We start from the raw sequence: 22,939 nt of genomic DNA, 5'->3' as shown, positions 1-22,939 counted from the left end.
TTGACAACACTTATTAGTCTAAAAATTATGTTCTAATTTATAGACCTGGATAGTTTGAGTAGTCCATGAAGATTGTGTGCGTCATGTGCATTTTCGAAGAATACTAACTTTCCAAAACATTGTGTACAAAAATATTGACAAACATCTTGCCAAAATCTGTGATAGATAGGCACTTGAGATAGGCACTATACTAGAATAGTATTTTAGAAAGCTACATTTATTTGGATAAATGATAATGTAAGTAGTATATAAAAAAAAACTGGTAATAATTAAAAATGAAATAGCAGGTTTGGGCAAATAAGATGTTATATTTGCATATTATTTACAAATAATAAACCTACGAGTTGGAGTTGGGTCCACGGCGACGGCCGAAGGTCTGCACAACATTGACGAATCTGAAAATAATAACAAAAACATAAGTAAGCTCTCATGTGATTAATTTATGCTGAGGATGTTCGGCGTTTCGGTTCTTTCGAAAACGATAAAGTGCGAACTTCCTATAAAATAAATAACCAAACAGATCACAAAGGTTTTCTATGCCCTGCCAATTATGATTCTTCCAATAAACTGGGTATGAAATATTTGATTATTTACAGCAAATGTTTTGAAGAAAGATAAGAGGTAGTCCAAATTGTGTCCTAAATGGCAAAGCAATAACATCTGAATAATGATTTACAATTACATCATTACAGTGTTAGTCTGTATCATTAGTGTACCCTTCGACACGAAATCAATTAATTTATGTAAAAAACAATTACCTTCTGTTGTACTGGATCCTACGCTTGGCACGGCCAGTCTTCTTCTTCTTCTTTTGCTGTTTCTCCACTTTGGGGGTCTGACCTTTGACCTTACCTGAAAAAAGTATTATTTATTTATAACACATAATTTTTTAGTACAATGAAACCAAAATATCAGCCAACAATGTGTCACCAAATGTGTTTGTAAGGCCCAAATATGAGAATGGCTGGAGCCCAAATCACCCAGAAAAGAAACAGATCATCCCATCACTATGTGATTTTTTAATACCACAATATGGGATTTTTAACACCACTCGTGTGGTGGAGTTTTGGGCTGACTCTGTGTAGGTTTATTGTCGACACGACAAGAACAAGAATACCACAATGACATGTCTATCTACCTAAAGTTATCAGTGTAGTCAAAAAGTTATAAGCCATTCACATTGTTTGTAGGTAACTCCATAAATGCCCAAGTTTCCAATTTACTCTCAGGTACAGCCATATCAAATATGGAAACATGAACAGTAATGATACATTGTTGATTGGCATAGTACCACGCACAGACAGAGTATCTATAAAATAAAACTAATAATTTGGCAATTGCGCCAAAACACAAATATAGATATAACAGAAACTTACCGGCACGAGCCAAGGAACCGTGCACTTTACCACCAAGCAGTGGAACGGTCAGGTCCAATTCTGAGGACGAAAGTTCTGACACCAAGCACGAGTCCTCCAGGGGAGCACCGCAGAGGGAGAGGGTCAGGTCCTCATCCTCAACTCCGGCGAGAGCACGGAGACGGTCCTACAACACAATCAAACAGGTTAACACACCACGAAGGGACATAAAAAGAGATTTTGAAGTCGTGGTCTTTTATAACCTTTCGCGACCAATGTTTTATAGTAATTATTTAACTCTACCTTGATCTGAGCAATGGACTCTTCTCCATTGACGTCCAAGACGTGCGTCGACTGTCCTCTGATGTGCAACTGCATTTTGGGATTTCTGAAAATAAAACACGCAATATTGCAGCGGCGTGGTCTCAAGAGGGGAAGTCACTGTAATCTATTTCAAAAGACAATGCAACAAATCTACACGGTAACAGTAAACTGATGCCACACACGTTATTTTTTGGATAGAATCAAACTGTTCTTACATTTGGAATGGCTCAAAATACAGTAAAATGTGGTATTTTACGAAACTACTAACCTCATCAACCAAATTTGACAAGTAAAAGAAACAAAGATGGCCGCAGCTCTAGACAGGAAATGGCATATACATCACAGATTAAAAAAAAAAATAATGCAATGGTTATAGATACGACATGGTTGAGCTCATTTTGAATTGGCAAAAGACAGAAATCCGAGGAAAAAAGCTGTCAATTACAGTAAAAAAAAAGATTTTTTGTTGGCAAGGTGGCAAAATTGATTTCCACCCTAGAGCTCGTGATTGGTTAGCCGGAAAAAGCGGCTGACTCGCCGACGACGGACGATCCGTGTGATTAATTTCTTTTGCTAAAATGCTAAATAAACACAGTTTTCGTCGTTTATAACGCGACATTTTATCTTCGAATATGCTGTCGCGACTGCTTCGGCAGTTTTTATTTACTCTTACGCATTGGGTTGTGAATGTACTTGTTGCTGTTCAAAATGTTTATTGCCGATTTTGGACAAAAAAGGGCGACTTTCCCAGTGATCAAGGGACAGAGAAGGATATCAAGGTGATATTGAAGCACTTGCCAGACATAAAGAAGAAGCCAAAGCATTTAGTAGTTCTAGCAGACACAAGTGAACATTCATTGCAAAGCCTCGCTCTGGTGGTGATTTGGAGTCTCGTGGCTGGAGTTCCTTACGTCAGTTTTCATGACATCACAGGTAAATATTTATTTCACTAGTTTTAATAATGAAATTGCCTATCTATGAACATCTAACGACATGCCTGATAGAGGGAAATTCAATCTTTCATAAACTTATAAAAGAAAAAAAATCATTGGAATGTTTGGTTAAAAAGGGATTAGGTGGCTTAAATTAATGATACATTCAACTTACATGTGCCTTTTTTTATAATGATTACTGATATGAACAAGAAACTTACCTCATTTGTATTCTAACATTAGAAAAGCAATGAGACACACTTCTTCTCATGCCTATTTCTTAGAATAATTTTAACACAAGTCCTATTCATTCTATCCTGTAAATCTTATTTTTAGAGTAATCATTAAGGAAACGTTAATTTCTTTTCAGGTGAACTCAAAAGCAATGAGGAGAAACTATTTTTGGAAGTAGAAAAATGTAAGAAAGGGATACCTGGTTGCATTAAGTGGTCCAAATTGCCAAATCTAAATGGTTACACTAATGGAACGCAAGCACACACTGTAACAGTCAATATTTTTACTAGTAGTGATGGTAGACCAAAAATTGCACAATGTATAAGTGATATTGCTAATAATAAAGTAATTTGTAGACGCGAGTCGGAGGAATATACAGCACAAGAGTTGGGGGAAGCTCTCGCTGTAATGTACCCTCCTGCCATTCCTGATCCAGAATTAATTCTTTATTCTGGATCATTATGTAGTTCCCATGGGTTTTTACCATGGCAAGTAAGACTCACAGAGTTTGTGCAAGTGTCTATAGACCATTGTATAAACGTTAACAGCTATTTAGGGGCTTTGTATAAATATAATAAATGTGATCAAAGGTTTGGTAAATAAATGTTAAATGTTGAGTAGCAAATGGTAGGCCTAAGTGAAAAGAAATGTGAGTTATTTATTTTATGCTGTCCTTGTTTTAATGGTGTTTACCTGATTGTGCAGAGATCGAAATTTTATATAACTTCTGTTTCCTAGTTTTACATTAAGTAAGGACTATTTGTAATTGATCAAATATTATTTCCTATGGCAAACTTTACATGAAGTGCAGAATGTAAAGTTAACTGTAAGCTAAAATGGGATATTGAAACTATCTTCCATATATTATATAGATTCAATATGTAGAGTATGTATTGAATTAAGAATACTAGTTAAAATTGTTTCCTTAACATCAAACTGGAATGGTGCTTGTACACAATTTAAAAAATGCAATAAATAGTAAACAACTACTTCATTTTGAAAATATTATAGGTAGTTACATAATAGCTGTATATAGTAAGTACAATAATAAATTCTTACAAATGAACCTTGTATCTTTTTAAAAATGTATAGTACCTATCTATTAAAATTTCCATAATTACAAGGTTGAAAAAATAAAAGACAAGAATCTTATTAGTATTATTATTGGAATAATTCATGAATGCTGAAGCACACTAAAATACTATACACAAACGATAGAATATGTACACCTGAAGCGAATGCCCCAACCTGCAAGAGAAAAAATAAAACAATATATCACAGACTTTGACTTACGCATGAGGTCATCCTCTTGATAATAAAACCTTGGCTATATACAATATCGATAAGTACAATTCAAGATAAGAAAGATAAAGAATTTATGTAAACTCTCAGTTTATAAATAACTAACAAAAAAGTAAAATTTCATCCCATTGAAAATAACATTGAATATCTATGTGGGTAAAGTTCAGGTTGATATGATACATTTTCGATGTAAATATAAGAATCACTGTCAGTAACATTGAAAATTTTTTACTCAATATTTTAACAGAGAATACAGAACCCGCAAATAAACTATAGGCCATTTATTATTTCCCTAACTCACTAACCATGTGAAATATCACAGCTAATAACCCTTGATTGGGTTTAGAGTAAAAAATAACACTACTTCAACAATATCTACAGCTCAAGTTCATAAGAAATTCGTATCATGATGGCTGAACCATGAATGATTGTTGGATCTTATTTGCCTGGCCTGGCGAACATTGAAATATTCGTATTTAAATTACCTGTAAATTAAGATTTTAGTTTGCATTATAATTGAAAAAAGTAGTTCGAGTTGACAAAATAGTGACGTCACTATACAAGCAGTATTGCCATAAAAAATCTATGGGAGAGTCGTTTTGACAGTTTTAAAAAGTACGTCAACATTATGAACTAAATCTGCCGTCCCTTAAAATTTGCTGCCCTAGGCTTCAGCCTACTCAGCCTGCTGGTAAATCCGCCACTGGTACGCAAACTATTCTAAATCATTCATGATCCAACCATACTGACACAGAAATTCGTTCGGAACTGACAACGATTGGACAAAATTTTGGGGGCAAATTAGAAATGAATTAAAATACAACCTTTTGCATTTGTAACCTGGTGTTCACCGGCGGTGGCGCGCGTGGCTGCCGCTGCGAGAGCGCCTCCGGTCGTGCTCCCTAGACCGCTCATACCTATCATACTTGTCGTAGTCGCGGCCCGACCTCTCGTGGGAGCGGTCGCGCTTGGAGCTGTCCCTATCGTAAGAGCGCCTGTCCCGCCGGCGCGAGCGCGACGAGTCCCGCGACGCGCGCCGGCGTCCCGACCGAGACTCGTAACTCGTCGACCGCGAACGCTTTGAACGCTTCCTCGGACGATCATCGTCCGAGTCATCCCTATATTTGTCTTTGACTGACTTGTCGTAATCTTTACTCCTGGATGACTTATGCCTGTCGGAATCATCCTTTTTCCTCGATCTTGATTTTTCCGATTTCTCGTAACTGTCGTATTTCGATTTTGAGTATTTGTCTTCTGATTTACGAGACTTCTCCTTTTTTAGTTTCTTTGATTTCTTTTGGGATTCACTAGAACTTGAGCTTCGTCGTTTGCGTTTTTTTGCTTGTTTCGATTCGACTTTTTGTTCAATTTCACTCTCCGAGGAGGTACCATCTGTGCCGGAGGATGAGTCTTGTTCCGAGTCGCTTGAAGTTGAACTTCCTTTGTTTGTTTTGTTACTCTTCTGTGGACTAGGAGTGTGTTCCTTTTTGCTGGATTTCTTTGGTTTCTCCTCGGGGATGACTTCTAGTTTTCTGACGCCGTCTACGCGGTCGCTAGACTTGTGGTTGCTCTTCTTGTCTCTGGACGGACGACGTTCCGGCAGTTTCTCTGGCGTCTCGCTATCCGGTGGAGGGGGTGTTGCTGAATTTGCTGTAACAAAAAGAACAAATATTATACATAGATGTTAAAAAGAATATTCAGAAGGTTTTAAACATTTGAAAGAATATTCACAAATTTTTTGTGACGTCATAGTCTAACATGAAGAATAAATTAATATTCAGCACAAGGTTACACAAAGGTGACAATGACAATAGAGTAACTAACACTCATAACGAAAGTCTTAATATGTAATGACTAATGAAACAAAAATAATAAATTGAACCCTTGAAATACCAAGAACATAGTTTATTACCAATGGGGCATTCTTTACGGCCATTTTGACCAGTGATGGTATCGGTTTCGAGCAAATTTTTGCCAAATCATGAATGCGAGAGCAACAAGTAAACCGTTACCCGTTAACTTACGTTATATTAATACTTCATGACACGTGTTTTGTACGGGATTACATACTCGTAGGTCACTATTGTATACGACTATTGATATTTGTCGTTCACCTTGGACCTAGGACAGGGTAGTGGCGTCACACTGGGTGTTAATCTTAAGAGATCTTTCAAATTAAACCTTTACACGTACGTCAATCGTGCGTTTGCAAGACACTCTATTGGTAACTGATTGTCATTTTTATTTCTACGCGCGCAGTTGTCATACAATTTATAGTGTGCAAACGGACGACAAACGTCCGTCTCAAAACGTCTAATTTGAAAGAGCTCTAAAATTCATTCAGAGGGCTTAGTGTGAGTTTACACCAAACGTCATCACCAGCGAGTGCGTTAAAAAATATATGAAGATTTTAGTTCTTGAAAGTTTCCGCTAGGGGCGCTGTACAACCCGTCATACATTTAATGACACTTTTTTACGCGGTCGACATCGAATGCGTTTGACGTAAACTCACACTACGCCCCCTGTACTTACGCTGCCTGGGCCGCTCCGGCATGGCGTCGTCGCCGGCCTCCTTCGTCCGTTCGNACAAGTTTCCCAGGTATGGTCCCAAAGAAAAAAATGATCCTCATGATGTGGAGAATAAGTAGCCTTCGGCTTCGTGATAGGTTTTTTTACACCCGTTATTTTATGCAGAATTCAAAATTGTTTGTGACGTCATAGCCTAACATGAAAAATAAATTAATATTCAGCATAAGGTTACACAAAGGTGGCAATGACAATAGAATAACTAACACTCTTAACGAAAGTCTTAATATGTAATAACTAATGGCAAGACACTCTATCGGTAACTGATTGACATTTTTATTTCAACGCAGTTGTCATACACTTTATAGTGTGTAAATGGACGACAAACGGCCCTCTCTAAACGTCTCATTTGAAAGAGCTCTAAAATTCATTCAGAGGGCTTAGTGTGAGTTTACACAAAACGTCATCACCAGCGAGTGCGTTAAAAAAATATATGAAGATTTTAGTTCTTGAAAGTTTCCGCTAGGGGCGCTGTACAATCCGTCATACATTTAATGTCACATTTACGCAGTCGACATCGAATGCGTTTGACGTAAACTCACACTACGCCCCCTGTACTTACGTTGCCTGGGCCGCTCCGGCATGGTTGTCCGAGGTGTGGTCTTCGCCGCCTTCCTTCGTCCGCTCGAACTCCTGCCGCTTGCGCTTGGTTGTGTCCTGAGATGATGATACACACGCTGCCTGGGCCGCTCCGGTATGGTTGCGCGAGGTGTGGTCTCCGCCGCCTTCCTTCGTCCGCTCGAACTCCTGCCGCTTGCGCTTGGTTATGTCCTTTTTTTTTTTTTTATCCACAACGAGGAAGCTCTTGGCCTGTATCTCACCTGATGGTAAGTGATGATCAGGCCGAAGGTGGAAGCGAGCTTCACCCGGAATCCTCAACCACGGAGGAACTGGCTATCTTACCTCTAACTGCCGGAACACAATAATGCTGTTAACATTGTTGTTATGGCGACAGACTTAGGTAAGATGGTGGTAGCTAGCCAGGCGGACTTAGAACAAGCCCTACCACCAACCAAACCGAACAGAAAAATCTGCCCCCACTGGGAATCGAACCCGGGACCTCTGCGTCTGAAGCAGGTGGTCTTACCACTAGACCACAGAGGCGGTCCTGAGACGATGATACTCACGCAGCCTGGGCCGCTCGGGTGTGGTTGCCCGAGGCGTGGAGTCTCCGCCGCCTTCCTTCAGCTCCGCGCGGCGCACCTCCGCTTCTATCTCACGCGACGTCCGCTCGAACTCCTGCCGCTTGCGCTTGATTATGTCCTGGTCAACGTTTAGGATATGAAGTTGAAGAATGTAATATGCTTGAAAATACGCTACATGTAAAACCTAACGTAAAGTGGGGATAGTTGGTTCACAAGCAAAAAAGTGCTCTGTCGTATTTATTGGGGAATATTCCATAAAAACATTGTCAAATGGAGCCATTGTTTCGTCAAAATAAATGTTGTGAAAGACGAACTCGGTCTCTTACTCGGTAAACTATACTCAGTAGTTAACTGGCTATGGCTAGAAAAACAAGTCGTGTCGCTTTGGACTGATATAATGAAATAACTATGATTAAACGGAGTATCATTTAAGATGTGATTGATAATATTAAAATGTAAATCATAATGAACATTTCACAAAAGAGCATAAGTTAAACTGTATTTGTATTAGATATCCACAAAAATCTGATGTCCTCTACTGTCTGTACCATCGGCAACAGTGGTAACTATCCATTGCATGTCATGTCGTCTCGTTTTATCGCAAAGAATCACCATTTGATGAGAGCGAGAGCAAAAATGGAAATGGATAGTTAACATTGTGGCCGTGTGTACATTTTGTACGTAAAGCTAAATCCTAGCACCTTATGCAATGAGGGCTATCGTTTTGGCGCTCACCAGTTAGCGCCACTGTAGAGTAAAAGAGGTCCTGTCACTTGCTAGTAGCGAAGACAGTGGCGCCAACTTGTGAGCGCTAAAGTGGTAGGAGGACTATCGTATTTGCACTCATCAAGATTAGATGTACAAGCAACTGTAGAGTAAGGTCCTGTCAATCGCCAGGGGTGCCAACTGTTAAGTATAAAAACGATAGCCCTNTTGCGCTTGGTTATGTCCTGAGATGATGATGATGATACTCACGCTGCCTGGGCCGCTCCGGCGTGGTTGCCCGAGGTGTGGAGTCTCCGCCGCCTTCCTTCAGCTCCGCGCGGCGCACCTCCGCTTCTATCTCGCGCGACGTCCGCTCGAACTCCTGCCGCTTGCGCTTGATTATATCCTGGGAAGATGATGTTGGTATTATAGGAAGCCAACAGCAGTAAGGTTGAAATTGTTGAAAATACGCTACATGTAAATCCTATTACAAGATAAATAGTAAGTCTATTGACAAGCGCTATTGCAAAAAAAGGAACAAGACAGATGTCTTTCTGCCGTATTGATGACGAATACTAAGCGGAGTATTCTATAAAAAGGTTTAGTAAATTCACTAATGGAATTGACGGTTCTATGAACATGTGGTACGAAAAACTACTCCTTTTTGATGGACCATCATACTCAAGAAGGTAAGCTGGCAGGCAGAATATAGAATAGGGGATGGTGTTCATTGAGTTTCCCATCTAACAGTAGGCTGCGATTGGCTGATATTATTCGGTTCAAAAAGTTATTCACCATTCAGTGTAGAAATGAAAGAGACGAAAATGTAAGGAGCAAGTTGAAATAAAAATTGATGTACAGACGGTCTTATGAACAAAGTGCCACCAGTGATCAAAATTGAATATTATTGATTTTGAAGAATTGTAGTTTGATGTAGGACATAAATAATATGCCATACTGACCTGCAGCTGCTGGTCAGACACGTCGGGCTGGTCTTCGTCGCCGCTGTCGTCGCTGCTGCTCTCGTATGCGCCCAGCCCTGCGCAAGCGCACACGTCACACAACGCTCGGCACATAACACCGCGCACGCACTAATGCACCTTTCTTACGAACATTTTGATTCTTATTCGTTTGTGTTAAGGTCCAAAAAGAATGAGGGCTATCGTATTTATACTTAACAGTTGGCACCACTGGCGATTGACAGGACCTTACTCTACAGTGGCGCCATCTTGATGAGTGCAAATGCGATAGTCCTCCTACCACTTTAGCGCTCACAAGTTGGTGCCACTGTCTTCGCCACTAGCAAGTGACAAGACCTTACTCAACAGTGGCGCCAACTGGTGAGCGCAAAAACGATAGCCCTCATTAATTTGAGCGTACTATGCCCGTTATAGGACTTGCATTAATATTGTTGTGAAATGTAAACGGAGATGTGAGATGTTCCCGAATGTTCGTGAAAAGGATATACGATTTAACACGTTTTATCACCCTGCTGAAGATCAGCGCCCTGATCCATTTTCACGAGTAATACTGAGCTTTTTGCCACACTGAACAAAACAATAGAGATGTTTCGAGATTTCTTTTCTGAGCTTTTAGAAAACGTGTTAAATCGAATGCACAATAAGAAAAATAATTGAGACACAAAAATGCCAAAATTATAGGACATCTATAGAAAATTCTGTATATTTTCTTACCAATTATTCCCAATAAACATTGCGGATAAACTGAGTATCACCAATGTCAATACTTTTTTATTTTAACTCAAATTTAGTCGCACCACCGCTGAAATAAAAGGGTTTCAGGTACACGTAGATGGTGGTTTAGATATTGACCACTATTCATTTGTTCTCTTAAAAGAAAACCACCATTTACGTGAACAGGAACTATCTCGCAAAACAGTTTTATGTTTCAACTTTCACGCAACAAATTATCAATAGAAACATTGAGGATGATAAATATAATATTTAGAGTATTGATATAGGTAACATTTGCGAGTTATTTCCACAAGCAGATCTTTAGGAAGTGAACTCACCGAGCCCGGTGGCGATAGCGGCGAGTGCCTTCGACTTGCTCGCCTTCATAGCGTTGAGTCGCGACGCTTTTACCATATAAATAAAACCAACATTAATCACACACCACATGTATTAATTTCTCAACAGGCAACATCTGAAATAAGACTTTATTAGCGATAAATAAAACACATTTCACAACACGTTTCTTGTTTGAGGTGGATTTTATCACAGTGTAGTATCACAGTTTTAGAGTCAGTACGCGAGTGTTTCTCGTGGTATAGAGTAAGGTCTTCGGGCCGTTTTGGCTAAGCCTATATGAGCGGAAATACCTTGTGCGGCGGTATATCGGGCCAACTCTTCCTGGCTCACCATTTGGATCTCCTGATCGGTCACCTCTAGGAGGATCTCGGTCAACGAGCGGCGGACCGCTAACATCTGTTGAAAGTAAAGATAATTTAGTGATCCAGTTAAATTGTCTGAATCAATATTGAACTCTTAAATATAGATTTTACTGCAACTTACTGCAAGTTATGAATCTAATTTCAGTATTTGCATTGCTACTTATAAGTCAGTTAATAAACAAAATAACATAATTCTTGGCGACCCAGTGACCCTTATGCAGTCCTGGATCTGTCAATAGGCCGTATGGGCCGCGGCTTAGGGGCAGCAGATTTCAGATGACGCTTACTCGATTTCAGAAGATAAAAATAAAGATCCAACCCCACCCTAGCCTACGGACGGCAAAACTGTAAATCCGCCACTGCCCTTATGGCATAAATAAATGAAATTCATCGTTGAAACCAAACTGGAAGTGTATGTCTTCTTGATAGATTTCCACGACCGGATCTGCGTTGCTCGCATCCCGGACCTTCGTTGATTATAAGTTATAACATATTATCCATGGTTTTGGTATCAGAGGAAACATAACACAGTTAGCGTCAAATAGTTCGTGACACCCAAAGTTGACAATACTCGCGAGTAACACGACTTTATTCCAATGAGGGCTATCGTTTTAGCGCTCACCAGTTAGCGCCACTGTAGAGTAAGGTCCTGTCACTTGCTAGTAGCGAAGACAGTGGCGCCAACTTGTGAGCGCTAAAGTGGTAGGAGGAGGACTATCGCATTTGCACTCATCAAGATGGCGCCACTGTAGAGTAAGGTCCTGTCAATCGCCAGGGCCGCAGGGGTGCCAACTGTTAAGTATAAAAACGATAGCCCTCATTGACAAGTGAAAATGGTTCCCCGAATGTGGATTACGGGCCCGATGCATGCCGCATTGTAGAAACCACCCGCATCTTGAATCCGAGCTAGACTCTAGTCTAGCTCCCTAATGGTTCAGTTTCAGAGGTTGTTCTAATAACCACTAGTTAGTTTGAGTTAATTGTAAAGAGTAATATTTCACTGTCACATGGTAATAACTGCTCCACACAAGTTTGATACCAACTTAAATTATTTCAACTAGCTTTCCGCCCGCGGCTTCGCCCGCGTGGAATTTTGTCTGTCACAGAAAAACTTTATCGCGCGCGTCCCTGTTTCAAAAACCGGGATAAAAACTATCCTATGTTCTTTCCCGGGACTCAAACTATCTCTATGCCAAATTTCATCAAAATCGGTTGCGAGGTTTAAGCGGGAAAGCGTAACAGACAGACAGACAAACAGACAGACAGACAGAGTTACTTTCGCATTTATAATATTAGTTGGGATACTGACCACTTCTTGCATGATCTCCTCCTTCGTCCGGCGCACGAGCGGCGGCGGCGGCGGCGGCGGCGCGGGCGCGGCGGGCTCCGGCGCCGCCTCTTCCTTCTCCGACTCCTCGCCTTCCGACTCCGACTCCTGGGGGATAAGCATCAAGTTTAGGACGACTAAAGCCTGGTCCGTGAGCACGTAGAATCCCGTCCAATGACCCCAAGCTACCCATCCTTATCGCTCGCGCGTAATTATATCGCTGTCGCGACTGTGCGACGCGCGCCGGCAGTGAGTGTGCGAGCGCGACAGCAACATAATTACGTGCGAGCGACAAGGATGGGCAGCTTGGGGTCATTGGACGGGATTCTACGTGCTCACGGACCAGGCTTTAGGTCCAGCGCTTTAATCAGTGCCTGAGATATGGGAGCGGCACGGGAGGGTGTTTAATTTATGGGATGTCAAACGTCAGCAAGACTTAAATGTGCTTCTGATTGTCTGAATGTCGTCTTCAGAATGTCGCGACTGTGCGACGCGCGCCCGCAGTGTGTCGCGCTCGCACACTCACTGCGGGCGCGCGTCGCACAGTCGCGACAGCAATATAATTACGCGCGAGCGATAAGGATGGGTAGCTTGGGGTCATTGGACGGGATTCTACGTGCTCACGGACCAGGCTTTAGGTCCAGCGCTTTAATCAGTGCCTGAGGTATTGGAGCGGCATGGGAGGGTGTTTAATTTATGGGATGTCAAACGTCAGCAAGACTTAAATGTGCTTCAGATTTGTAGTCACCCCTCCTGTGCCGTTTCCATACCTCACTAGTCAAGCCCTATCGCATCGGTACAGTACCGATCACTGACGTATGAAGTACTATGTAAGAAGATTTTCTTCGCGAAGGTATTTAAAAAAATGTATGCTCAATGTGGTTAACAATATGGTGTAATTTAGCTTGTCTCAACAGTCGAGCACCATTTTGTTGACAAACGTTAGTGATCGGTACTGCGCCGAAGCCATAGGGCTGACTTCGGTAAAATGATGTGTGACGGTGAGGTGCCAAACTGCGGAAAATGGCGGAGGAAATACATGAATAAGCATGAATTACTTATATTTTGTGTTTCTATTATATTATTCAGGCAGTTAAAAAATACTGCACAGTATTAATTACACCACTGTTTTTACACATAGTTTAATGTCTTTACAATGCAAATGGGTGAAGAATACACGTGGTAGTGCGTGTGTCAATACTCGCTCGTGATTGTCCTGTCGATTATTAGGTACCTCAGGTAGTCGCACGTTTTGTTTTCGATGCAAGCTCGCTGAGAGGCCTGGTAGTACTTAATATTATTCTGTCTGTGATCATATATAGTTCCAGGGCTACTATAAAGTCGATGATTATTTAAAAGATAAAAATTTTTGGGATGCGTAACTGCCTAGCTCGCATAAATATTTATAACTATGTATTTTGAAAACCTGTAAACCTTTGAAAAAGAGGCTGACAATAGTGTCTGAGTTTCTTGCGCTGCTTCTTCTCAGCACTGGCCCATTTATTGTCCTGAAGTAGTGGTAGGGTTAATACTGGGACGTGTAAAAGTGCTTTTTAAAGCCTACTTACAGAAATAAATGAGTGAGTGATGAGTTGAGTTTTACCAGGCGTGTTCATCTCCGCGAGTTTGCATCGAAAACAAAACACGCGCGACTACCCCTCCTGAGATACCAAATCGACAGGACAATCACGAGCGAGTATTGACGCACGCACGTATTCTTCACCCAGTTGCATTGTAAAGACAATAAACCATATGTAAAAACAGTGGTGCAATTAATTATACTCTACAGTATTTTTTAACTGCCTCAATAATATTAGAAACACAAAATATAATTCATGCTTATTCATGTATTTCCTCCGCCATTTTTCGCAGTTTGGCACCTCACGTCACACATCATTTTACCGAAGTCAGCCCTATGTCTTCGGCGCAGTACCGATCACTGAGGTTTGTCAACAAATTGGTGCTCGACTCTTGAGACAAGCTGAATTACACCATATTGTTAACGACATTGAACATACATTTTTTTAAATACTTTCGCGAAGAAAATCTTCTGTACGAAGTACTTATTATTATTCTGTGGTTTTACTGAGTTTACATTGTACTAGACTTACGAATTTGCTCTTGGGAGGCGGCACGGGCTCGCCGCCCGCCTCGGCCTTCATGCGCGCCATCTCTTCCTCTTCTAACTTCTTTTTCTCCTTCTCCGCTTCCTCCCGCGCCTTCAGCTCTTGCTCACGTTCTATAGCCCGTTGTTTCTCGCGCTCCATTTTTTCCAGACCTTAAGAATAAATGAGAGAGTATTACGCCAGTATTCACAAGCGATGCTTGCTTAAATGAAGCAGTGAATCGAACGCACAATGATGAATGNGATGAATAGAGCTCTGCGATTGGTTCGTGTGTCACCCTGTGTAATGTTTGTGAATACGGAAGATTGGTGACGGCAGAGTAGAATACATTTGTCACCAACCCCTACTCTTCCCGCGGGTGTCGTAAGAGGCGACTTAGGGACTACACATCAAACAGAGAATGGGCAGCAGCACTCTCTGAAAAACATCAATCTTTTAAACTGCGATCTCCAACCCGCCTGCCAAGCGTGGAGATTATGGCAAAACCCTCCACTATAGTGGAGGAGGCTCATAGTCCAGCAGTGGACTGTAAAGGGCTGTTGATGATGATGATGACGGAAGATTGAGTAGTAACTACGTAAGTAAGTCATGATAAAATTATATTGAGTGAGACATAGTGAAATTACGCAAGTTTTTCAGACTCCCAGAAAACTTTATGCCCAGATTTGATGGCAAGATTGACTGTAAATGGAGTCGCTGAATAAATACTTTGTGTATTAATAGTAACTTCTTAATTAATTTTATTTAATCAATTAATTCATTTTAATCATTTCAAGTACAGGATCTCTTGCTGAGCATAAGCCTCTAAAAATGATTTCCAGATTGATTGGTTAGTGGCAGTCTGCATCCAGAACTTCCCTACTATAATTAATTATGAGTGTTAGGATGTCCACCATGTAGGAGGACATCCCAACACTGTATTTTTAGATGATTTAACTGAACTTTTGACTGAATCAAATAAATTAGTTCGTATCTACCTTCCCTAATCCATGCAGGTAATTGACGTCGCTTTGCCGCGTCGATGGTTGCTGCTGATGGCATCGCAGTCGGTGCGACAATCGGCTCAATAACGGGCGGTATTACAGGCGCCTTATTTTCTCTGAAAATATTTATTAGAAATTGAATCGGCGGCCATTATATCATGCTGGTTACAGCTCATTAAAGAAGCTCTGGGATCGCTGGCATTATTAATGGATGGAAGCTCTTATTGTGAAGTTATTTGAAGAAATTGACAGATTTTATTTTGCAATATTTTGGTCTAGCTTTTTAGTTTATCTTTCTTCCTTATACCATGGAGACTCAATGGAGTCTATCATCTGCTAAAGTCAAAATTTCTTTATTTGTTTAGACTTATAAATAGGTCTTACAAATCGTCATTTTGCTCTTAAGGAGCCTTTACATGTCTCATAATCTTTTTATCCTGCGCTTCGAGACCAACATTTGGCAAGTGCTGAGAAGAAGCACCGCAACAAACTCACTGCTTACTTAGTCTCATTTGTATGAGATCTGTCTATGTTTGCCAGTAAAGATACTTAGTCTTATCATTCATTGCTTGACTTATAATTACCTAGTCGATCTCGAACTTCTACTAGATTTATGATCTCTATTTCTACTCTTTGAACGACGATCTCTGCTGCGACTACTGCTACGACTGGTGGTACTCTCCGCTTGGGGTGCCGTCCAGTAGCCGTGCTGAAACGTTGGTGCAGGAACCGTACCTGTTGTATAGCTGTAAACAAAAATGTGTAAATATAGTTGGAAAAATACATCTATGAGTGCTTCGTTCGTTCGTTCGTTTCAGCCAAATGATATATAATAAATATAAAGATCAATATAACTATTATGAAAGCAATAAACTAACTGAGTTTTGAGAATTATAATTATGACAGTCTGCTTGTTTGCGCAGCAGTGCCTTTCTTGTTATTAAATGAAAATTCAGAAGCATTTATCAACATGAATAAACAAGAATGTTTATTTTGAGTATATTTTTCTTAGAAAACTCAGTCCTAAAATATATTGTTGATATACGATACCTACCCAGGCATAGCCGCTGCATTATTGGCATCCACGGCATAACCATCTATCATAGGGCCCATGCCCATCGCAGCACCTCCTGCCATCTTATTGTCTCCGGACCACCCCCATCCTAATGATAAATTATTGTTTAATAACAATTTCACAAATTGAGTTTTATTATAAGTAGGTTGTATCTAGGCTAATTTATTAGCTATACTTCAAGGAATAAAAAGGGTCACCACATTAATTTGTCCATTTAAATAAAAGCTGTATTGTTATGTGTTTCTTTAGTGTATTCCAATTTACATAATCAATTTGGTATGCCGGAGGCTAATAAACAATCCAAATAAGCAATGGAATGTTTCATTCTAACCTTGAAGCTATATGCTTTCAATTGATTTGCATATGGCTGGAAGCTCTAATTGTTAGTTAAGTTAGTCGAAAACTTAAACACAGTGCAGATTAAAGAAATATCGTAGTATTTTGGTACANACCAAAATGCTTTCAGGTTATCTTTGTTCCTTACCCCACTGATTCCATCCGCTGCCCCAAGAGTTTGTGTTAGAGTTCCATTCCGCTCCTGAAGGCACTGGGCCGTCTGTGTTCTCAGGATTTTCCACCTCCATGGGGGCTTCGCCCTCTTCCGCGTCAGCCTTGGAAGCGGACTGCTGCGTTGCCGATACGGCGACAATCGCAGCAGCCTCTTTCATAGCGATCCATTGTTGCGCCAAAGCAGCCCAGTCCACTTGGCTAGAGTCTACATTCTGATAAGCATTAGGATTTAGAGCCCACTGCGTGGGATATAAAGGATTTGCGGCATCCTTGCCCGAGAACATGATTGCCACCAATTGTTTATTTACACAAGTCTAACATAAACTTTTAGATTTACACGACATAATCTTTAATTTAATGTCAATAGGAACTTTCTGCACAATCTTTAGCATTTGTTATTTACAGAAATTGCGAAAAATTTCACAGCCGTTTCACTCAGCTCTTTCTTTTTTTTTCAAGAAAGATTATTGTATTGTCTATGATTATTAGACGAGCGAGACTTTCAAAGACAACAAGTTTATGTTTTTATTTAATATTACGTAAAAATTAATTAATGTTTTTATTTTGAATGTCGGTAAAAATAATTAAATTTATCTATAATAATTACATTACATTTCAATTGTTTCGTATTTGTTAAAATAAAAGAGAATTAATAAAATCAAATGAACAGCTTTATCGTGACATCTATTGGTGAGTAGTTGTACTAGAATGAAAGCAGGGTTTCTTGTCAACTAATTTGTCTACTCAACGCTAGATGGCGTTAGTAGGCATACTAACGTTTTACTTTAATATAAATAGATGGCGCTGTGTCAGTTTTCAAATCACTTGTTCCCAATGAATGCAATCTTTTATTCATCATCACACAATGCAGGCAGTAGTAAGATACAATCGAAAGAAATAGGCAACTTTAGGTAGGTAGATAGATATAGGAACAAAAATTAATTCAAACATCTCTACAATAGGAAAAGTACCCCTGCATTAGGTAATTTAATTTTTATTTTTTACTAAAAGCAGACTAAGTGTCATATGACATTTTTTGCCAGTGAACCTCGTCTCACTCCTATTTCAAAGTAGGTACAAAGAATAACTTGATTGTTGATAGATATATAAATGGTTGATGCATGGATTTATTGACTAACTAGCAGCCGCCCGCGACTTCGTACGCGTGGATCGTGGATCCCGTTTTACCCCCTTCATCTATCTTACGCGGTTTAGATTTTTTCATACAAATGTTTTTTCCCGCTAACTCCCGTTCCCGTGGGAATTTCGCAATATCCTGTTGTAACTAAGCTTTAAGTTTACTAAGGTACCTGCATGCCAAATTTCAAGCGTCTAACTTAAGCGGTTTAGATTTTTCATACAAAAGGATTTTCCCGCTAATTCCCGTTCCCGTGGGAATTCCTAAGTATACTATAACCTGCCCAGGAGTATGAAGAATAATTGTACCAAGTTTCGTTAAAATCCGTCGAGCAGTTTTTGTTTCCATAAGGAACATACAGACAGACAAAAATTTTACTGATTGCATTTTTGGCATCAGTATCGATCACTAATCACCCCCTGATAGTTATTTTGAAAATATATTTCATGTACAGAATTGACCTCTCTACAGATTTATTATTAAGTAATAGTAATAGATTATAATTGACATTAAATTTAATTATTTGCTCACTCTGTAACCATTCTTTATAATTTGCACTAGCTTTCCGTCCGCGGCTTTACCCGCATGTAATTTTGTCTGTCACAGAAAAACTTTATCGCGCGCGTCCCTGTTTCAAAAACCGGGATAAAAACTATCCTATGTCCTTTCCCCGGACTTAAACTATATCTAGGTATGCCTAATTTCATCAAAATCGGTTCAGTGGTTCAGGCGTGAAAGCAAGACAGACAGACAGAGTTACTTTCGCATTTATAATATTAATAGATCTCATAGGCTATGACTAAATAGGTCTTAAGTAAAATTATATCAAACAAGAACTACTCTGTAACGGCAACGTCATTACGACGAGAAGAGGTATCGAAATAAAAATCTTGCTTAATTCTTAATACTTTAATTTATTATTTCAATTTCCATACAAAAAGCTCACTCATTCATCATCCATATAATGCATTCGCACAATTAACATAACCTTACACATGCAACACTTATAAAATTAAGTTTAGACAGAGAACTTTTCGTCACGCCTCGACATCGGGCGGCACACGACGTCACACTGCACACTGTTTCCTACTGGTATAAATCACTTACGTAACGCAAGTCTATTTAAATTACACTAACTTTAACTTAACGCTAATAAAGGCTCCTCGGGATCATGTTTTAGGCTGTGGAATTTTGAGTTCTTCTTTTTCCACTGCTCTTTTTTGTTCACCATCTTTTGTTTTGTGGCTTGCAACTTGGCCTTTGTTTTTGATATTTTCGGCGGAGACGGCGTTTTGTCGAGACGTTCTAGCGTCTCAATAATGTTTTTGGGCTCAGACAGTACTTTTCGGGTTTCCTCACTTATTTCGTCAACAGTCGCGTTTTTGTTTGCGTACACGACCACGAAGTGCGAGTAGGCGGAGTTGGAGGGGGCATTGATGTCGGCGAAGTCTCTGAAGTTAGCGAATTGATCCTGGTTGTAGTTGGGCCGAGGGTTAGCGATGTACCCGACTCCGACAGATGGCCGGCCGTGTCCGTTGTTGTAGAAATTGAAGCCATCGCTGTAGTCGTCTTCGTCGTTTTGCGCGAAGAAAGTGCCTCCTTTGATGATGCCGAAGTTTCCTGATCCGAGGACACTGGAGCTGGCGTCAATGAGAGGCGCTGCGGCGGGCGTGCTCTGTTTCCCGAAGCCCTCAAAATTATTTCTGTAGTTTCCAAAGAGAGGGTAGTTTAGTAGAGAGCGGTAGGAGTTTGGTCTTTGGCTGTAGGCGCCCTCGTCTCCGAAGCCGCCAAATCTGAAGTTGTTCTGTTGCCGAGGCTCGAAGAGGTTGGCAAAGGTGGGGAAGAAGGTTTGGGAGCCGCCCACCAGCTCGATGGAGTGGTCGGCCTGGTCCTGGCCGGCCGTCGCGGCGGCCTCGGGCTCCTGGACGCCTGCTCGGAGTGACGAAGGTGCCGCCACTGCTTCTGATATGATTTCTGACGATTCTGCATTGAGATCTCCCGAGTCATCTGAAACAAGGAGAAAAACCAATCAGAACAGATAAATATCTATAAATTCATAGAAGTGTTTTGTTAGATTCGTTTCGTGTATTCGTAGACGGTTACATCAGTCATGTCTACCTAAAATTTACTGAGGTATTAAGTCATAAAAATTTTGCAAGGCAATATGATACCCAAATATGTATTTTGGAAGGGTACCTAACCTTAAACACGGTTTGTAATTTCATCCGCAGAACAATGCCACCGCTTGCTACCGCATTATGCATTATATTCATGGAATCCAGCTCTTCCTAGCGATTGGGCGTTGCCTTCTGACGTTAGACATAAGAATGGTTTTTGAAATAAAGGTGAACACACAGAAGCTTTGTTATGGCAGATGATGACGTAAGTAAGGCGTCCTTAGAAAGCTCACTACCGTGCGTAGTGTGCTACATATTTCCTGGTTGAATTAATAACAGAATATTTACTAACAACAGTGGTTACAGGCTTTATTAGTACATACAGCCTAGTACTTTATTTTCGATGTTTTGAGATTGTATTGTGTTAAATCCTCATCCAATGTATTTCCTTGGCATTGATCCCTTACCTACTTCAAAGTAGCATAGTAGCCAAACCAGTATAAGAAGCTAGATTATCTAGTGTTCTATTAATAGTATCGACAAGTAATAATTAAGTAATGCTTTTGTAAGTAATACTTATTTCAATTTCAGAAACATCTCTTGCATTTTAGAAATCTACGACATCGTTAGTGTTGTAACACTCTGTTGTTCTAAATACGATGACGTTACATTAAGAAACGCAATAAGATCTAGGATATAAAATAAAATGCGCCAATATTAAGTGTAATGTAATGTAAACAAGGCGGATTACATTTATTAAGTCACTTTGCGGTTGACCGAGACTCGTAATACGATTGCAAGTAGGAAACTGGATACATTCCACTATAGATTTCCTCTACAACAAATTATAAAACTAGCACTGCTTGCTTCTGCTCAGTCTCGAATCGAAAAAATGTGTCTAATATTTTTGTAGTTGTTGCGTAAATTCTGGGCGAAATCAATATCTTTTGCCACAAAGCGTACCTACCTAATAAGAAAATACAAAAGTGAAGACACGAACATTTTTCAGTACTTTGTTTTTTTAACAAAAATTTAATTGCCTGTCAATCGGAGTAAAATAGGTTGTTTTCATCTATATTTATAAAAGCGAAAGGTCACTGATTTACTGACTGACTGACTCACTCACTCATCACGAAATCTCTGAAACTACAAGTGCTAGGAGTCTCAAAATTTGCATGGGGGTTCCTTTTAGAACATAGGTGTTAACTAAGAACGGATTTTACGAAACTCCACCCCTAAGAGGGTAAAACGGGAGCCACCCGTACGAAGTCGCGGGCGGCCGCTAGTAATTTATAAATCCTTTACTAATGGGATGGCGAAGACCAGTTCAGGTAAGTAAGAGGTACGTTACGTAGGTGCTTATCCTTACGATGTCAAAGTTATTAAATAATTTTCTAGTTATGCTATGTAGTAACGCATTAGTGCTATTTCTCATTAGCGTTGGTTCTGAAGTTATTACGTATGAGAAAAGGCGGTAGTTATCTCCGAGGTAGGTACGCTCACAAGTCGTTCAAAACCCCGCGTTTTCCGCACTACCAGTCCGACTGGACCATAGAGAAACGCATTATTATGTCATACGAGCACTGGCCACTTGCCCATTTGTGGTTTGTGGTCTCTATGCATTTGTTTTTAAAAGGATACAAGCATATATCGAATTTCGAATTGCTTTTTGAGACGAATTACGCAAACGCTTTTAGTTTGCGGTCCTACCTAGTTTCAATTTCGAATTCGAATGTACGAGGTTGGTATGAATATTTTTTTCTTACACTACTAACGGCAGCAGTTAAGCAGTAGTTTCCATTTAAAAATGATTTCCTAACAATATTTTGCATTGAGTCAATGCTGTGGTGTCAAATTAGGAGCATCGATGATTAAATGTTGCATGTTCGAGTTTAATGGCAATAATAACCATAATAGTAATTTGCTAGTAACCTCTAACCTCCGACCTCAAATCGGGTTTAAATTTACATTTTTCATCGGAAAACCGTTGTGTTTCAAAACTGACCGACTAAGGCTGGGGTCAGGAGAAAGTTGGGGTTAGGCTGGTTGCACACAAACGACAGTAGTATCGCATTTGATCATGTAATGATGCGCAATAACTAAGGCTCATGATTACACCCGAAACTTCCTTGTCTCGACGAAGGTAATGCACGATTGGAGTCAAGGGGTATTGTTGAGTAATCACGTCCAATTAAATGTGAGAGACGAATTTATGAAGGGTCAGAGGCTTGTTGCCTTCTCCGGGTTATGTTTATGCCAAAAAGCCTGCTGCTTGTATTACCTCACATTAGCCATGAAAGATTAAGCGAAAGCTAGATTTCACCAAACAAGTCTACTTTATTTGGTAATATGATTACTTACTGGTATTGTCAACAAGATTTTATCTAGTTATTATTATAATACTCCGTATAAGACAATGGCTACGGTAAGTCATATTGTGTTACAACTCTTTGTTTAAAAAACTTGTAATTTTATTGTTTGAAAATTGAGCAGAAAGCGTTGAATATTAACTTTATTCATTTAGTTTAAACAGTTTCGTGTTAATTTTAGACATTTTAGTCTCTGTTATGTTACAGAATCATTACAATTAGCAATTAGGTAGAAGTTAACTATGTATAGCCTGACCAGGAACATAAAAACCCTGGGATAGAGGCGCGTCAATTGCAT

General features: G+C 40.0%; 4 protein-coding genes across 7 annotated transcripts in view; 1 reads left to right on the top strand and 3 right to left on the bottom strand.

The window, feature by feature from the left end:
• Positions 1–288: 288 nt before the first annotated feature.
• On the bottom strand, positions 289–2,030 carry RpS30 (ribosomal protein S30). 2 transcript variants are annotated; one of them, XM_028310012.1, is made up of 5 exons: positions 1,948–2,030; positions 1,659–1,743; positions 1,377–1,542; positions 759–852; positions 289–395 (listed from the first exon to the last, which is right to left on the bottom strand). In XM_028310012.1, the coding sequence occupies exons 1-5, from the start codon at positions 1,950–1,952 to the stop codon at positions 338–340; spliced, it is 408 nt and encodes a 135-aa protein (XP_028165813.1). In that variant the 5' UTR covers positions 1,953–2,030; the 3' UTR covers positions 289–337. The 2 variants fall into 2 exon arrangements, with proteins under 2 accessions (XP_028165813.1, XP_028165814.1); XM_028310013.1 differs by having other exon boundaries at positions 1,895–1,959.
• A 147-nt stretch (positions 2,031–2,177) lies between these two features.
• On the top strand, positions 2,178–3,793 carry Tango14 (transport and golgi organization 14). Its single transcript, XM_028310011.1, has 2 exons — positions 2,178–2,612; positions 2,982–3,793. The coding sequence occupies exons 1-2, from the start codon at positions 2,312–2,314 to the stop codon at positions 3,446–3,448; spliced, it is 768 nt and encodes a 255-aa protein (XP_028165812.1). The 5' UTR covers positions 2,178–2,311; the 3' UTR covers positions 3,449–3,793.
• Positions 3,780–17,470, bottom strand: LOC114356695 (arginine/serine-rich protein PNISR). Of its 3 annotated transcripts, XM_028310009.1 has the most exons (12): positions 16,992–17,470; positions 16,487–16,595; positions 16,017–16,178; positions 15,427–15,548; positions 14,435–14,601; positions 12,306–12,431; positions 10,925–11,030; positions 10,616–10,681; positions 9,546–9,622; positions 8,854–8,989; positions 4,972–5,797; positions 3,780–4,093 (listed from the first exon to the last, which is right to left on the bottom strand). In XM_028310009.1, the coding sequence occupies exons 1-11, from the start codon at positions 17,299–17,301 to the stop codon at positions 4,995–4,997; spliced, it is 2,184 nt and encodes a 727-aa protein (XP_028165810.1). In that variant the 5' UTR covers positions 17,302–17,470; the 3' UTR covers positions 3,780–4,093; positions 4,972–4,994. The 3 variants fall into 3 exon arrangements, with proteins under 3 accessions (XP_028165810.1, XP_028165809.1, XP_028165811.1); XM_028310008.1 differs by having other exon boundaries at positions 3,993–5,797; XM_028310010.1 differs by lacking the exon at positions 8,854–8,989 and adding an exon at positions 7,861–7,996 and having other exon boundaries at positions 3,993–5,797.
• A 1,622-nt stretch (positions 17,471–19,092) lies between these two features.
• LOC114356713 (uncharacterized) overlaps positions 19,093–22,939 on the bottom strand; it is a 64,093-nt gene continuing 60,246 nt past the window's right edge. Inside the window, exon 2 of the mRNA XM_028310033.1 lies at positions 19,093–20,162. Within this exon, the coding sequence (XP_028165834.1) occupies positions 19,294–20,162 (869 nt within the window). The 3' untranslated portion in view covers positions 19,093–19,293. The remainder of the gene's footprint in view (positions 20,163–22,939) is intronic.

This window comes from Ostrinia furnacalis, unplaced genomic scaffold, assembly GCF_004193835.3.
Source record: "Ostrinia furnacalis isolate ACB-3 unplaced genomic scaffold, ASM419383v2 OfSCF2870, whole genome shotgun sequence".
NCBI lineage: Eukaryota > Metazoa > Arthropoda > Insecta > Lepidoptera > Crambidae > Ostrinia > Ostrinia furnacalis.
Note: the sequence above shows the minus strand (reverse complement) of the source record. Positions and strands in the feature narration are given on the sequence as shown.

Bases quoted from the DNA above. Each gene is read 5' to 3' on its own strand.
- RpS30 (XM_028310012.1), bottom strand. The intron at 1,543-1,658 runs GTAGAGTTAAAT...ATTGTGTTGTAG, and splicing joins AGTCCATTGCTCAGATCAAG to GACCGTCTCCGTGCTCTCGC. The intron at 853-1,376 runs GTAAGTTTCTGT...TACTTTTTTCAG, and splicing joins CGGTTCCTTGGCTCGTGCCG to GTAAGGTCAAAGGTCAGACC.
- Tango14 (XM_028310011.1), top strand. From the start codon at position 2,312: ATGCTGTCGCGACTGCTTCGGCAGTTTTTATTTACTCTTACGCATTGG. The intron at 2,613-2,981 runs GTAAATATTTAT...ATTTCTTTTCAG, and splicing joins CAGTTTTCATGACATCACAG to GTGAACTCAAAAGCAATGAG.
- LOC114356695 (XM_028310009.1), bottom strand. From the start codon at position 17,301: ATGTTCTCGGGCAAGGATGCCGCAAATCCTTTATATCCCACGCAGTGG. The intron at 15,549-16,016 runs GTAATTATAAGT...AAATATTTTCAG, and splicing joins AGAAGTTCGAGATCGACTAG to AGAAAATAAGGCGCCTGTAA. The intron at 8,990-9,545 runs GTCAGTATGGCA...TCATCTTCCCAG, and splicing joins TGTCTGACCAGCAGCTGCAG to GATATAATCAAGCGCAAGCG.